General features: G+C 47.0%; 1 protein-coding gene across 1 annotated transcript in view; it reads left to right on the plus strand.

Moving 5' to 3' along the window:
- Positions 1 to 14,192, plus strand: part of ADAMTS19 (ADAM metallopeptidase with thrombospondin type 1 motif 19) — a 171,080-nt gene that overhangs the window by 34,601 nt on the left and 122,287 nt on the right. Inside the window, exon 3 of the mRNA XM_084834003.1 lies at positions 2,784 to 2,949. Coding sequence (XP_084690129.1) covers positions 2,784 to 2,949 — 166 coding nt within the window. The remainder of the gene's footprint in view (positions 1 to 2,783; positions 2,950 to 14,192) is intronic.

Here is a 14,192-nt window from a genome sequence, read left to right on the forward strand (position 1 = left end):
ATACCAGATAAGACCAGAGTTAGGCAAACATTTTGGGCACATGACCACATTCAGCAATTTGAGAAACTGCCCTGGGCACCACCACAAAATATCTGCCATGAGAGGCATGGCTAGTCACAAAGATGACTAGAGGCTATGTTCATGGGAAATGAAGATGGCAACTGCTGAAGGCCCTCACTTTGCTTTGAAGTAATCTCTGCTGGTGAGAAAATGGTGTGTGTGTGTGTGTTTTAAAGTGGAAGGGGTAGGGCACATTGGTGAGCACCAAAAAAAGGTGTCCTGGGGAGCATTGGTGCCCACAGGTGCCACATTGCCTACCCCTGGATTAGAGAGGCCTTTGGTGTGATTCAGCAGGATTCTTTTTGTGTTCTTATCAAAATCATCGATCGATGTTTATAGAAATATATTTCTTCTGTTAAAACTTCAGGTCAGTATATAAAATAGTGTTTTACCAATGTGTCTTTTGTCTTGGAAATAACTGCAAGTTGTGTAATCTAATGTGGTATCTAAACTACATCACATCCTAACCTTGTATAAATAGTACTTTGAGAATAGTTTGCCTGAAAAGTCCTTTCATTATTTAAACTGAATTACAAATGAAAATTGCAAATTCCAGAGGACTGGCTATGTTAATGTGTTGCAGCAAAAACAAAGAGTCCTGTGGCACCTTAAAACATTTATTGGGGAAAACAACAAAGAGTCTGAATCCATTTTGTCAGTTGGATGTTCAATCCACCTTTTCATATCAAATGTCCTTTTCTTTTGCCTCGTACATGGAGATCATTTCTATGTAAGAAGGCTATGTACATATAATAATATGTAGTGTGGCACCAATATTTTTCTGCCACCAGTATACTTATCAGAACAGATAAAAGGAAGTACTCCTTCACACAGTTAAACTATGAAATTCAGTACTACAAGATGTAGTGATGGCTGCCAACTTGGAAGGCTTTGAAAGGGGATTAGATTAATTCAAGGAGGATAAGGCTATCAATGGCTGCAAGTCATGATGGCTATATAGTATCTCCAGCATCACAGTCAGTATGCTTCTCAATACCAGTTTTGGGGTAACATGAGCGGGAGGGTGCTGTTGCACTCATGTCCTGCTTGTGGGCTTCTCATAGGCATCTGGTTGGCAACTGTGTGCCTTAGGCCTGCTCAGCACAGCTGTTCTTATGTTTTTATGAGTTTCAGAACTGAATGTGCACATTTTAGCTTCCCAGCCTCTGTATTCGTAGCATAAAATTTCCCCATGCAGAGATTGTTTCCATGTAGGGAGAGAAGTAACATTCGAAGCAGACTTAGCTATTTTCCTATCTTTTAAAAAATACACGATAGTGGTGTGTGTGTTTAAATACATGATAATGCAGTGTGTTGTAAAACAAGTCTATAGATTTGTGCTGTACATACTTAAACGACCTCTAGGGTCTCCCAGCACAAGCTTTTAACATTCCAGATGTTTCATGTTGCATCTGCTACTGACATGCAGCCACCCATCCACACAGATTAAGTCAAAAGAAAATGAAATTAACTTTAGTGTTTGAAGGAAATGGGCTAAGAGAACAGGACAGACATCTGTGACATAACCCTCTCTCAGGTCCATCTGCTTCCATTTTGGGACAGCTGTCCTCACTGTCCCACAGATTCAGCCCTTAATTTCACCAGGTAAAAGAGACACCTAATATGCCTAATTGGTTCTCTTTACTCAACTAGGAAAAGTACCCAGGAAATATGAACACTACTGGTAGCCTAGAAAGATGAACAAATGTGGGATTGTATAATTTAAAAACAAACAAATTAAAGTTTATTTAATGCAATAGATGTTATATCTTATGATTGATCACTCACTTCTCAGTCTTACTCTGCCTACTCTACCCCTTCTCTTATTCTCACAATTCTACTGTATAGATGTAGCTTAATCAAACCCTAAGGCCCTATCTTTATCTCCAAACCTTATCTAATTAACTAAGGGAGCGATCCTATGGCTGCTAGGCAGCGGCTAGACAGCCATAGGATATCATGTTATCTGGGAACGGACGTCAGAGCCTCCCCTTGGAGGCAGCCCTGAACCTTGAAACCTTGGAGGCAGCCCGTCCTCCATGGTTTCAAGAGGAGTGCAGAGCAGCCAAAAAGGGACGTGGCTGGGGGTGTTCCATGGCAGGGAGGATGGAAATGCCCGTACAACACATCCTATGTGTCGTACAGTAGCCTCCTCCCCCACTCCATCCTCCTGCGGCTAGACAGCCACAATTGGCTGTCTAGCCAAAAATGCAGGGCAGGAGAAGTGCGGAGGGAAGGATCCCCTCCATGCTTCTCCTGCCCTGCTTTGGATAGGCAGTCGCCTCCGACTTCTGAGGCGGCCGCCTATCTGGATAGGATTGCACGCTGTCACTTCCTGCCTTTTATAAACTCAGTCTCTTCACTCACACAAACAAGCCCTTCCTGTCTTTCACTCACTCACTATTAAACAAGTAACTCCAATTGCCTGGGTTATATTTAACACAGCAAACACATATAAACATTAGTATAAACTCTACATGGCAAGCATTGTGATTTTGTCATGGCATCTTTCCCAAAAGCGTGTGGCACCTGAATTTTCTGTGTCTGCACTGCTGGAGCTACCTGCAAAACTTTACGGTGTCATCATAAGCACTTAGTTGATGTTGCAGCAATTCTTAAAGCAGCAATTTTCATATTAAAAGTATTTTAAAATTTATTTTGTACATGGCATGATGGAGTCTTGTTAAATAACGTACCGCTGTTGCTTTTGTTTTCTCCTGCAGATGGGCTTTTTGCAGATGAATGACGACTTCATATTTATTGAACCACTCAATCACACTTTGGCTGTGACAGGTCATGCACATCGGGTATACAGACATAAAAGGTCCATACATGAGAGAGCCACTGAAAAGCCCACTTCTCATAGTCAGTACTGTGGTGTTCTTACTGGTAAAGTAATCTCCGTTAAAATATTTTAATCCAATAAGAATTCTTTGTAAACCTTCCTCTATGATGAATGATCTGGTTTCCTGAGTCCTGTTACTTAAAGCAGCAACACTCCTATCCTTTATGTCTTCATTGATTTCAGTGGTCTGTAGTTAGGACTTTCATATTAAGCACACTTAGTTGGAAGTAACTTTCACTGAAATTAGTTAGATTTACTTCCAAATACATAGAGCCTCTGTCTCTGTTTAAAATCAATGGACAGGAACTCCTTTACTTGGAAATAACTTTAAGTGAAGACAGTGAGACATCCAAGTAAATTGATATGCCAGGAGTCTAACAGGGCAAGTCACAAGTGAATCTGCCTACTCCCTTTTTAGATGGGAACTCTCTCTCTCCTGCTTTGATAACTGATTTCATTTTTGTCTTTGTTCTGGTCTGCCTCTTCTATATTGTGGTTCTAGAATGCTGTGTTTTCCAGTTAAGATGAATTGCTCAAGAGATGAGCTGAGCTTGTTTTGTGAAAGTACAGTGCTGTGAAAAACAACTTTACTGTCTTCGAGCTTTGCAAACTGTTTCCATGTAAGATAACTGCAAATTAGATAGCTAGGTAGTGCAGATCTGTCTTGCTCATAGACATTGCAAGCTCAGTAGAATGAAGATTGCTGGATTAGAATTTTAAATAGAATGTCATAAAGGTCTGATCTCCTGTTCAGCCTCAAACATTGAAATCTGAATCATTTTAAGTGGTCTGGGGGGGCGGGGGTTGTATCTTTTTAGGAATATGATCTGAATGAATGGTGATATCACATTATGTGTTTTATCTATCTTGTCATTTCTTTCATTATATGTGACGTACTGGGGATAAAAGGTTGAGGATCTAATCTCTTTCTTCCTCTCTTGCATTTTCAAAAGTGGCAGGCATGGTCATAAACTAATTACATTGACCTGTCTGTGAAACTTCACCGTAGGCAGTTTAAGACGTTTACCCTTTCATTCTTTTACCAAAAGCAAATCATAGTTTACCATCTAACTCATAATGACATATGGAATACTGTAATAATGTATGTTTAGGCACTTTTGTTTTTGGGCTGTTGTTTTTTTAAATCCTTTCACACACATACCCTTTCTTGTTTTTCTCTCTCATCTGTGTGGTCTGTGGTGCACTTACTCTATATGCATTGGTTGCACTTAGAGGCTCTTCAGTTTTCAAGGATTCCCACTGAGAGACTAAGGGGAAATAGAACAATTTTAACAGAATGTTGCTGGACCCAGTAATCTCTTGAAATGGAAGAAGACTATTAAATGTGACAGTTGTATACATAATAGCCTTTTTGTTGCACTGTTTTTTAAAGTATAAAGTACTCCAGAACCACCAGTGGAACCATAGAGTTGCAGAATGGGTGTGTGGGTGAAAAATGTTTTCACTAACTTTTTATCACATAAAGATATTTGTTAGATTTAACATGCATTCTTTTCTTTCTTAGCAACCTTAACTGTTGGATGGTAATTCTTTTAGAACTGACAGATTAAGGGAAGGGAAAATGTAAAGAGACTGCTTTATATTTTATTAGTATACTTCCTCCCACTTCTAAACAACTAGCTACATTAATGTATGTAAATCTTTCTTACAGATTTTTAGAGCATTTTGTTATCTTACTGTTTTTCAACACTAAAGCAAAATATGAGCTTGAAATTCTTATTCTTACTCTTATTGTCTCTAATTTTGAATCTAAATTAGAATTTAGTGTGTAGCAGTTTAGATATTGTGTACCACTATAGTAATAGATTTACTTCATAGATGCTATGGAAATTCATTTTAGGGAGCTGTGATTGTATCAGGGTGCCTGTGGTGTATCCATGATGAAAAAATACATGTAGCTGCCCAGTTTTCAGGTGGTAGAAACATGTACATGTTCATTGCAGGTGAAAGGAGGAGGGAAAATAACGTGACGAGACACAAGCATTTGGTGTAAAACATCAGACCACATTTATTGAAAATTGGTTCACTCTGTGAAGGGAAACCTAAGTGGGCACTTCTCTACACCAGACTAGTCTGGCCTTGTATTGGGTGAGACATTTGATGCCTGTGAAGTGGTATCCTTGATTGCCACCCTCAGAACAGCCCCAAATTTTGGGGATTGGAAGCCTTTCCGTCACCCCCCTCAGGCTGCAAAACTCTGAGTGGGTGAAGAGAGTTGGCCTCAAAGGTAATCCGTATCCTCCAACTTGGGCCGCATAACCCTGAGATGGAGGCCTCAGGCCTTACCAGTCACCTGAAACAGTGCCTCCAAATGCTCAGCAGCCTTATACCCTACCAGAAGTGCCCGCATATAACCACCACAGGAGGACAAAAAGCCTCTGCTTAGCCGTCCCCCAGCCACGCTGCGCTGAATTAATTCCAGAACACCCCTTTGCAGATCAGCCAAAAACAAATCATTGCCCAAGTTGGATAAATGGACCGCATCCTGGCTCCCTCCGCGCATGGGAAATATCTGTATGTATTGTAATCCCATCGCCCTACCTGGATAAATAATTACCTATTTCTCTATTCACCTTCTTACGGGCCCTATCCAGGGCTTGAGGGCCAAGCCCAATCCTCCATGCCAACCTTGGCAATAAGCAGGACCATATAATGGATATCCCTGGCCAGCAATGCCATATAACTCTTATATTGTTCAAAGCCTGTAAAATCAGGGCCTTGCCCTTTAACAAACCCAAATCGCCCCCTCCCCCAGCACAAGACCAAAACCTGCTGGGCGGATCCTAACCAGACCTTGCTGGAATAACATGGGCAGGAGACGCTCCCAACACATGCTGCCTCTGCCTAACCATTGAATGTGGACATACTGGCTGAGCCTGAGTTGAAATCTGCAGCTTGACCTGGAGGCCCTCCATCCAGCCCAGAAGACCATGCTATGCCCACAGATGAGCACGCACACTGGCTCCAGTGATCTAGGAGAACAAGAAGCCAACATGTGAACAACAATGTAGGAAAAACAATTAGGCCCTGTTAGAGGCCTCACATAGACCCGATAAGCCTTGGAGTGCCACCTACCCACTGACTGTACCCTGTCTGTTGTGAATCTTATAGAGGCTGCCGTAGAAGCAACCCCAATGTGAAATGAATGTGTACAGAAACGGAACATTCCCAGTCTCAAACCCTTCAGGGCCAGCCTTGTGACAGTCCAGAACTGATATTTGGTCAGGAGGGAAGAGTCGCTATGACAAAACAAAGGGCCAGGCAAATTCCCATGCATTGAGAAGTGCCCCCAAAGCCATAACCGGGCATAACTCCTGCCCTGGGGCAGGTAAAAGTGACACCCTAACCCCTGTACCAGTTTGAGTGGTCTTAGATTTCCTTAGCCAGATGTGGATAACCTGCTGAGAGAATTGAATATCATTGAACTGTAAATCTCTCCCAGACTGATCACCCTTGGCTGCAATGACCAATTCAGAAATCCTGAATGCTCCAAAAATGCTGTCAAAGCAGCAGCATGGAACAGGGCAGCCTCATACTTCTAGTTACACATGGAAGGCCACTGGCCCCTCAGTCCCAGTAGTATATCAAGTGTCAAGGGAAGCCTTGAGTCAGGAGTTGCTGGAGACACCCTGGACCAGCCCTGAAGAACTTGCCAGACCCTGAAGTCAGCTGTGTTGTTGTCCACACCCTTCATTTTAGACCAGAAGGGAAGTGCTGATAGCCTACCTCCAATGGTCTGTGCCAAAAGGCCTCTCTGCTAGTGTGTACACAAAACTGCAGCAAGTGATCCACCGGAATGGGCCACAATTGCTGCAGCTGAAAAGTAGCCCTGAAAACAAAGAACTCCCTTCCTGCCTTGGTGTAAGAAGCTCTCATGCTAGGGGCTATGGACTGCAGCATGGCCTGCTCTGCCTCCTCCTGCCAATCTCCCAAAGCATGGCTGGCAGGTGTCTGAGAATTCCTGCGCCCAGGGGGCAAGGTCTCAAAACCACTGGACCTGGTTACACGACAAAGCACCAGCAATGGCATTGTCCAGGCCAGGGATATGCTGGGCATGGAATAAAATGTTAAACTGTAGGCAGTGCAAAGTGAACGCCTGGACCAAAACCATAATTCTTATGATTGCGGGATGACAGGGAATTGATGACCTGGATGTGGCCTGGTTGTTGTACCAAAACTGCACCACAGAATTGGATAGTTGTTCGGCCCACAGATGTGCGGCCATGTATATTGCAAAAATTCCCAAAATGTAAAGTCCTTACTAATGCCCATACTAACCAATCCTCAGGCCGCCACTCAGAGCACCAACAATCCCTGAAAATAACTCCAAAGCCAAGAGTACTGGACGTGTCAGAGTGTATCTGCAGTTCTGCTTCCAATAATAACTCCCACCTCCAAAAGGAAATGCCGTTGAACTCGTCGAGAAAATGCAGCCACACTAGCAAGTCCTCTTTCATGGCAGAAGACGCTCTGACATGGTGGTGTGGGAGACGTAAGCCCTGCATAGCGCTACACAGGCACCTGAGGAATGCCCTGCCAGGCACTATCACCCTACAAGCAAAACTGAGATGCCTGACCAGTTCCTGGACGGTGTGCAGTGTTACTTTCTTAGGTCTCAACACACCAGAGTTCCTGCCCTTTGAAGCCAACAGCTTATCACTAGGGAGTTGGTTAACGGAGTCTAACTCAATTCCCAGAAACAAGATGAAGGGCCCTCTGTCTTCTCCATTGCCAAAGGAACACCCAGTTCCTCAGACAAGGCAGAAAACTCCCACTGCTGAAAACTCCCAAGGCAGAAAACTCCTACCTGCTGCTTCGGGGGGAATCCGCCCACGGGGGGGAGGCGACCCGTTCCTCCCCCTGGAATCCTGGCCAGCCAGCTCTGCTCCATGGCGATTCCACGGAGCTGCAGGCCGGCTCCGAAGCACCAGTGATATGGCCGCCGCTGCCGTATCGCTGGCTGAGGGGGATTGACTGCGGATGCAAATGGCGTCCAGTATGCCATTTGCAGCTGTAAAGGTCTTAGATTAAGGTAAATGCAGCCGTAAATGGCTGCATTTAGCTTAAACTAAGTCCTTTATGGCCGCAAATGGTGTAGTGGACACCATTTGCGCCCCTGCTTTTTCATGCGATAGGCTACGCAAATATTTGCGTGAAAAAGCAGGGACACATAAGACATTCAGGATTGATTAAACACTTATCATATACTGCTGAATGCCTGGGAGAAGAGAAAGGTCTTAACCTGGCGCTGAAAAGATAACAATATTGGCACCAGGTGGGCCTCATCGAGGAGATCATTCCATTTGGGGGCCACCACCGAAAAGGCCCTCTCCCTTGTCGGTGCCTTCTGAGCTTCCCTCAGTATAGGCAGCCGGAAGAGGGCCTTAGATGTTGAGCGTAGTATACGGGTAGGTTCGTGTCGGGAGAGGCGCTCCATCAGGTATTGTGGTCCCAAGCTGTGTAAGGCTTTATAGGTTAAAACCAGCACCTTGAATCGGGCTCAGAAACATACAGGCAGCCAGTGCAAGTGGGCCAGAGTCGGTCTTATATGTTCAGACCTTCTGGTTCCCGTTATCAATCTGGCAGCCTCATTTTGCACGAGCTGCAGTTTCTGAACTGTCTTCAAAGGCAGCCCCACGTAGGGTGCATTGTAGTACTCCAACTTGGAGATTACCAGAGTATAGACAACTGAAGCCAGGTTATCCTTGTCCAGATAGGGGCATAGCTGGGCCATCAACCAAAGTTGGTAGAAGGCACTCCATGCCACTGAGGATACCTGAGCCTCAAGTGACAAAGATGGCTGAAGGAGAACCCCCAATCTATGAACCTGCTCCTTCAGGGGGAGTGCAACCCCATCCAGAACAGGTTTAGCACCCTCCATCCTGTCAGAAGAACCACCCACCAACAGCATCTCAGCCTTGTCTGGACTGAGTTTCAGTTTATTAGCCCTCATCCAGTCCATTGTCGCAGCCAGGCACCGATTTAGCATGTCCATAGCCTCAACTGAAGAAGATGAAAAGGAGAAATAGAGCTGTGTATCATCAGCATACTGATGACAACATGCCCCAAAGCTCTGGATGACCGCGCTCAACCGTTTCATGTATATGTTAAATAGTATGGGGGACAGAACTGACCACTGTGGCACTCCATACTGGAGAATCCACAGGGCCGAGCAATATTCCCCAATTACCACCTTCTGGAGCCGACCATCCAAGTAGGAGTGAAACCACTGCAATGCAGTGCCTCCCCCTCCCAGCTCAGACAATCGTCACAGAAGGATACCATGGTCGATGGTATCAAAAGCCGCTGAGAGATCAAGGAGAATCAACAAGGTCACATTCCCCCTGTCTTTCTCCTGACATAGGTCATCATACAGAGTAACCAAGGCTGTTTCTGTGCCAAAACCCAGCCTGAACCTTGATTGAAATGGATCTAGATAATCTGTCTCATCCAAGAGTCTTTGGAGCTGGTTGGCAACCACCTGCTCAAGAACCTTGCCCAGGAACGGAACATTTGCCACTGGCCTAAAATTACTAAGATTTTCCAGGTCCAGGGAGGGTTTCTTTAGGAGTGGTTTCACTGCTGCCTCTTTGAGGCAGCATGGGACCACCCCCTCTCACAAAGAGGCATTAATCACCTCCTTGGCCCAGCCAGTTGTTCCTTCCCTGCCAGTTTTTATCAGCCAAGAGGGGCAAGTATCCAGAACGGAAGTGGTTGCACGAACCTGTCCAAGCACCTTGTCAATGTCCTCGAGCTGTACCAACTGAAACTCAACCAGGAGAACAGGACAAGGCTGTGCTCTGGATACCTCACCAGATTCACCTGCTATAACACTGGAGTCTAAGTCCTGATGGATGCTAGAGATCTTATCCTGGAAGTGCCTAGCACATACATTACAGCAGGCCTCACGTCCTTACGGCTGGCATGTAATAGCCCCTGGATGACTCTGAAAAGCTCCGCTGGATGGCAGACAGAAGATTCAATAGAGGCAGCAAGATTATTTTTTTTTGCCGCCCTCACTGCGCCTGAATATACTTTACCCATAGGCATATATCAGCATTCTATTGCATCCGCTAGGAGTTCTTCTCCATCTGTACTCAAGCTATCTCCTATTTTGTTTCATCGCTCTCAGCTCTGGGGTATACCATGGAGCAGTTCAAGCTGTACTTAGGAGAGGGCTCTCAGGAGCAATCATATCAACCGCCTGGGTCATTTCTGCATTTCATAGATCAACCAGGGTTTCGACAGGAGAGCTCACCATATCAGCCAGAAATCTCCCCAGAGTCCTCTGGAAACCATCCGGATCCATTAGCCTCCGGGGGTGGACCATCTTAATAGGTCCCCCCCCCCCCGTTGCGGAGGGGAAAAGCTCCTGTAAGTAAGGGTGGCAGAGAATTCCGCCATGGATCTCGTGAGGCTGAATGCCAGTGCATTTGGCCCCCTGAAATCTGTGGTGGAACGAAGCCCCCCCCCACAAAGTGGGCCCGTAACGGAGCCCCCAACCCACTACACGCGCACGAAACGGAGCACGTACCTGCTGCCGTCTGCGCCGACTAGCGAATGCTTCATAGACATGATAGGCTACGTAAATACGTATGCCTTTTGCATCCCTGCGGAGGCAATGATAGGCTACGTAAGTATTTACGTAGCCTATCACAGCAAGGTAAAAAAAAAACCACGTACGCAAATGGCGGTGGCTATGGCGGCCGCCATTTGTGTTCCTTTTTTTTGCCATTTTAGGCTAGGTAAATATTTACGTAAGCTATTACGGCAAAAAAAAGGGGAACGCAAATAGCGTCCACTACGCTATTTGCGTTCCCCTTTCCCCCCCCCACCGTAATAGCTTACGTAAATATTTACGTAGGCTAAAACGGCGAAAAAAAGGAACGTAAATGGCGGCCGCCATAGCCGCTGCCATTTGCGTACGCATTTTTTTTAAAAAAACTTTGCCGTGATAGGCTACGTAAATATTTACGTAGCCTATCACGGTTAAATACAACGATGCAAATGGCAGCGGCTACGGGAGCCGCCATTTGCATCCCTGCTGCCCAGCGGCCGGATGTCCGGCTGCGGACGGAGCCAGCCGGTGGCTCTGTGGAGCCAGCCGGGCAGGACTCCGGGGGGAGGGACGGAGCGCCTTCCCCCCCCGTCGAGGATTCTGGAGGGAGGGACGGAGCACCTCCCCCCCCCACCGCGAAGCAGATCCGCGAAACGGTAAGTGACTTTCGTACATCCCCAGCTGTAAGTCTAAACCTCAGCAGGTAATGATCTGACCATGACAAGGGGACTGATGCAAAGTCCTCCACCTTCAGTCCACCATCTCCATGTCCAGTTGTGAAAACCAAGCCTAGAGTATGCCCCGCTACTTGCGTCAGGCCGATGTTGGAACAGTCCCATGGTTATCATGGAGGTCATGGAATCCTGAGCCGCCCCAGACAAGGTGCTCTCACCATGAACGTTGTCATCGCCCAGAACCAACAGTCTGAGGGATCTCAACAGTGCACCAGAGACCACCTCTGTCAGGTCAGATAGGGAGTCTGTTGAGCAGAGTCCCCAATCTGTCCCGCTGGCCCAACACAAGGTGCAAACGCTCCACACCAGTAGTCACATGGATAGGGAGCCTGCAGAGGGAGATGAAACTCCTATAGACCATAGCAACCCCCCAGCCCCGGCCCTCAGGTCTTCCCTAATGCTGAACCAAGCACCCCAGTGGGCAGAGCTGGGAGAGACTAACTCCTCCCTGCTCATCCACCCAGGTTTTGGTTATACATGCCAGATCGGCCGCCTCATACACTATTAAGTCATGGATGAGGGAGGTCTTACTTTGAACCGATCTGGCATTTAAAAGCAGCATCCGAAGTCCAGAGGGCAGGCTGATAGGGCAACCACCAGGCCTGTGGTTGGGGGGAGGGCTGGAACATGGCACAGCTGTTAACTGTCTGGGCCGTGTTCCCCTAACCTGGCTAGCCCTCCTCCCAATGCCATATCTCCCTTGACCCTTAACCACACTAATTGGAGCCTCCTCAAGTGCCCCGACTTGGCCATATATCCTCTCACCGAAGCACAGAACAGGATCCTAAGCAAAACAGACACAAAACAAACAACAAACAACACCCACACGTAGAAGCCACAAGAACCAGTCAACCCAGTGTTAGGGGGGTGGCCCTTGCGTCGCCCCCGAAGCGGCTCCCCCCACAGGGGAAACCCCGCCTTCGGCATCACTGCCTTTGGGGTGCTGCCACCCTGCTTCAGAGCTGGGCAGATAAGAGTCTTCCCAGGGAGCTTGGGCCCAGCCGGCTCAAATCAGCCATAATCAGCCTGGGGGAGTTTTCTCTTTCCCTCTTCAGCTCCAGCCAGGGGGTGGATTCTCACTGGCAGCCACACAGTCCCAGGCAGGGCCAATAAGGTGGTAAGTTGGCCCACCAGCCTCTGTTGGATGTTCCAGCTGCCTTCCCTTGCTTGGTCCAGGCTTTGATTGATTGGGACCCCAGAAACCTCTAGTCTTGGGGCAACTAATGAAAGCATGTTGTTCCCCACAAATGGAACACTAGTGGTGGAACCTGCAAGGGGATTTAGAACAGGCACTCCTGGAACTGAAATTCCAACAGAACAAGCGGTGTTGAACCACTTGCCCCACGCCAACCTTAGGGACTAAAGTGGGCAGCTGCTTGGATGTTATGTGGCCGCTATCTGACCTGTCCCCGAAGCCTGGCCTGGCTGGGGTCATAAACTGGAGCCACAGGTCCTGATCCTCAGCATCCCACTGCAAGACAGGGTCCAAGGTGGGTCGCATATGAAATTATTCATCATAAACCAACCAAGCCCCATTCTCATACTCAGTATAGACCCTGTATATGATATTCAGATATTTAGTCAGGACCCAATTCCTCCCCAGATATTTTTGTTGTATGACTCCCATATAAATAAGAAAACCAGGCAACCAATTGGCCTATGTACAGGATACCTTCTTGCGTCTGACCCTCTCCTGCTCCTTATCGCTGGATTTCTCCTTATCCTTTGCTTCAGACTCCTGGAATAATAAGGAAAAGACATCTACAAATTCCCCCTTTAATATTTTCTCCCTGGTTGCCGGTAACAGGTAATAATCCAGGGAGGTAAATATCACTCCAGTTGGGATTGCAGCCTTATCAACTTGGTTTACGAATCACTATCTCCTCCGGCTGATTCAGCTGAAACTGAAGAATCACTACCCTCTGGGCTACGCCAAACAACAGCACATGCAGCTGCTACAAACAAGGCCTGAAAAGAAGAGCCTGGAGAAGCTGCCACCGAATCTGGAATCTGGCGTGGGCCAGGGTCTGCTGGGGCAGAAGATATGGAAGCAAACTTGCAGGAGGCTGGAACTACATTAGGAACAGGAGCCTGGTCAGGGATAGGATTCCTGGAAGAAGGATCCATTGGCAATGATGCTTGCGCTGCAGCAGAATTGGAGGTAGCCTCAATAGCATCGAGCCTTGCTGCAATAGAAAGCAATAGGTTTTTCTGGGCCTGCCTTGTGGTCACCCAAGACCTGGATTCTGAACACCCTGTTGCACTGGGATGACTGGTGCTGGGCTCCTCTTATCCCTCTCTACTGCCTCCAGCCTGGATAAGATTAAGGTCATATCCAAGCCATCCTCCTCAGATGAAGATGAATCGGCCCTATGAAGATGGTGCTTAGCTGGGGGGTGGGGGGCCTTCCCTTTACCCTTCTTTCCCCCAAGGCCCTTCTTAGGAGGCATCATTAAGCCAGACAAAATTGTATTGAAAACAACAACAACAACAACTAGAGCAGAGTTCCCCACTCCCTAAAAATTGTGTTAAAAACAACAACCACAAAAATAACAGCTATAGCAGAGTTCCCCACTCCTTACCATGAGTTATGCCTGTGAATGTGCTTTTTTCTTTCTTTTTCCTTTCCCCTTTTTTCTTTTTCTCAACCCCCCCCCCCCGCCCCACAAAAGAAACTGGGGAGACTTGGAAAAACTTAGGCCCATTCGGCAAAGGAAGAGCGAATCACAGGGAAATGGGTGGCGGAGGTAGGAAACACAACGAGGCCAGATAAGAGTCCAAATGGAAGGGGCTTGCAAAAGCAGCTGCACCACTGATTCCTGAAGAGAAAAGGGGGGGGGTGAGGCCCTATTGGCCCACCAACAAACCTCAGGTCTACAGGCCCCAGCAGACTGGGCCAGAAGGCCACTTTCCTGCCATGAAAGCTGTGCACGCAGCAGGAACCCCCAGGCCGTGAGGTGGGAGCAGGAATGCC

Source organism: Heloderma suspectum, chromosome 2, assembly GCF_057233095.1.
Source record: "Heloderma suspectum isolate Gila_16-S chromosome 2, 16-S_ref, whole genome shotgun sequence".
Taxonomy (NCBI): domain Eukaryota; kingdom Metazoa; phylum Chordata; class Lepidosauria; order Squamata; family Helodermatidae; genus Heloderma; species Heloderma suspectum.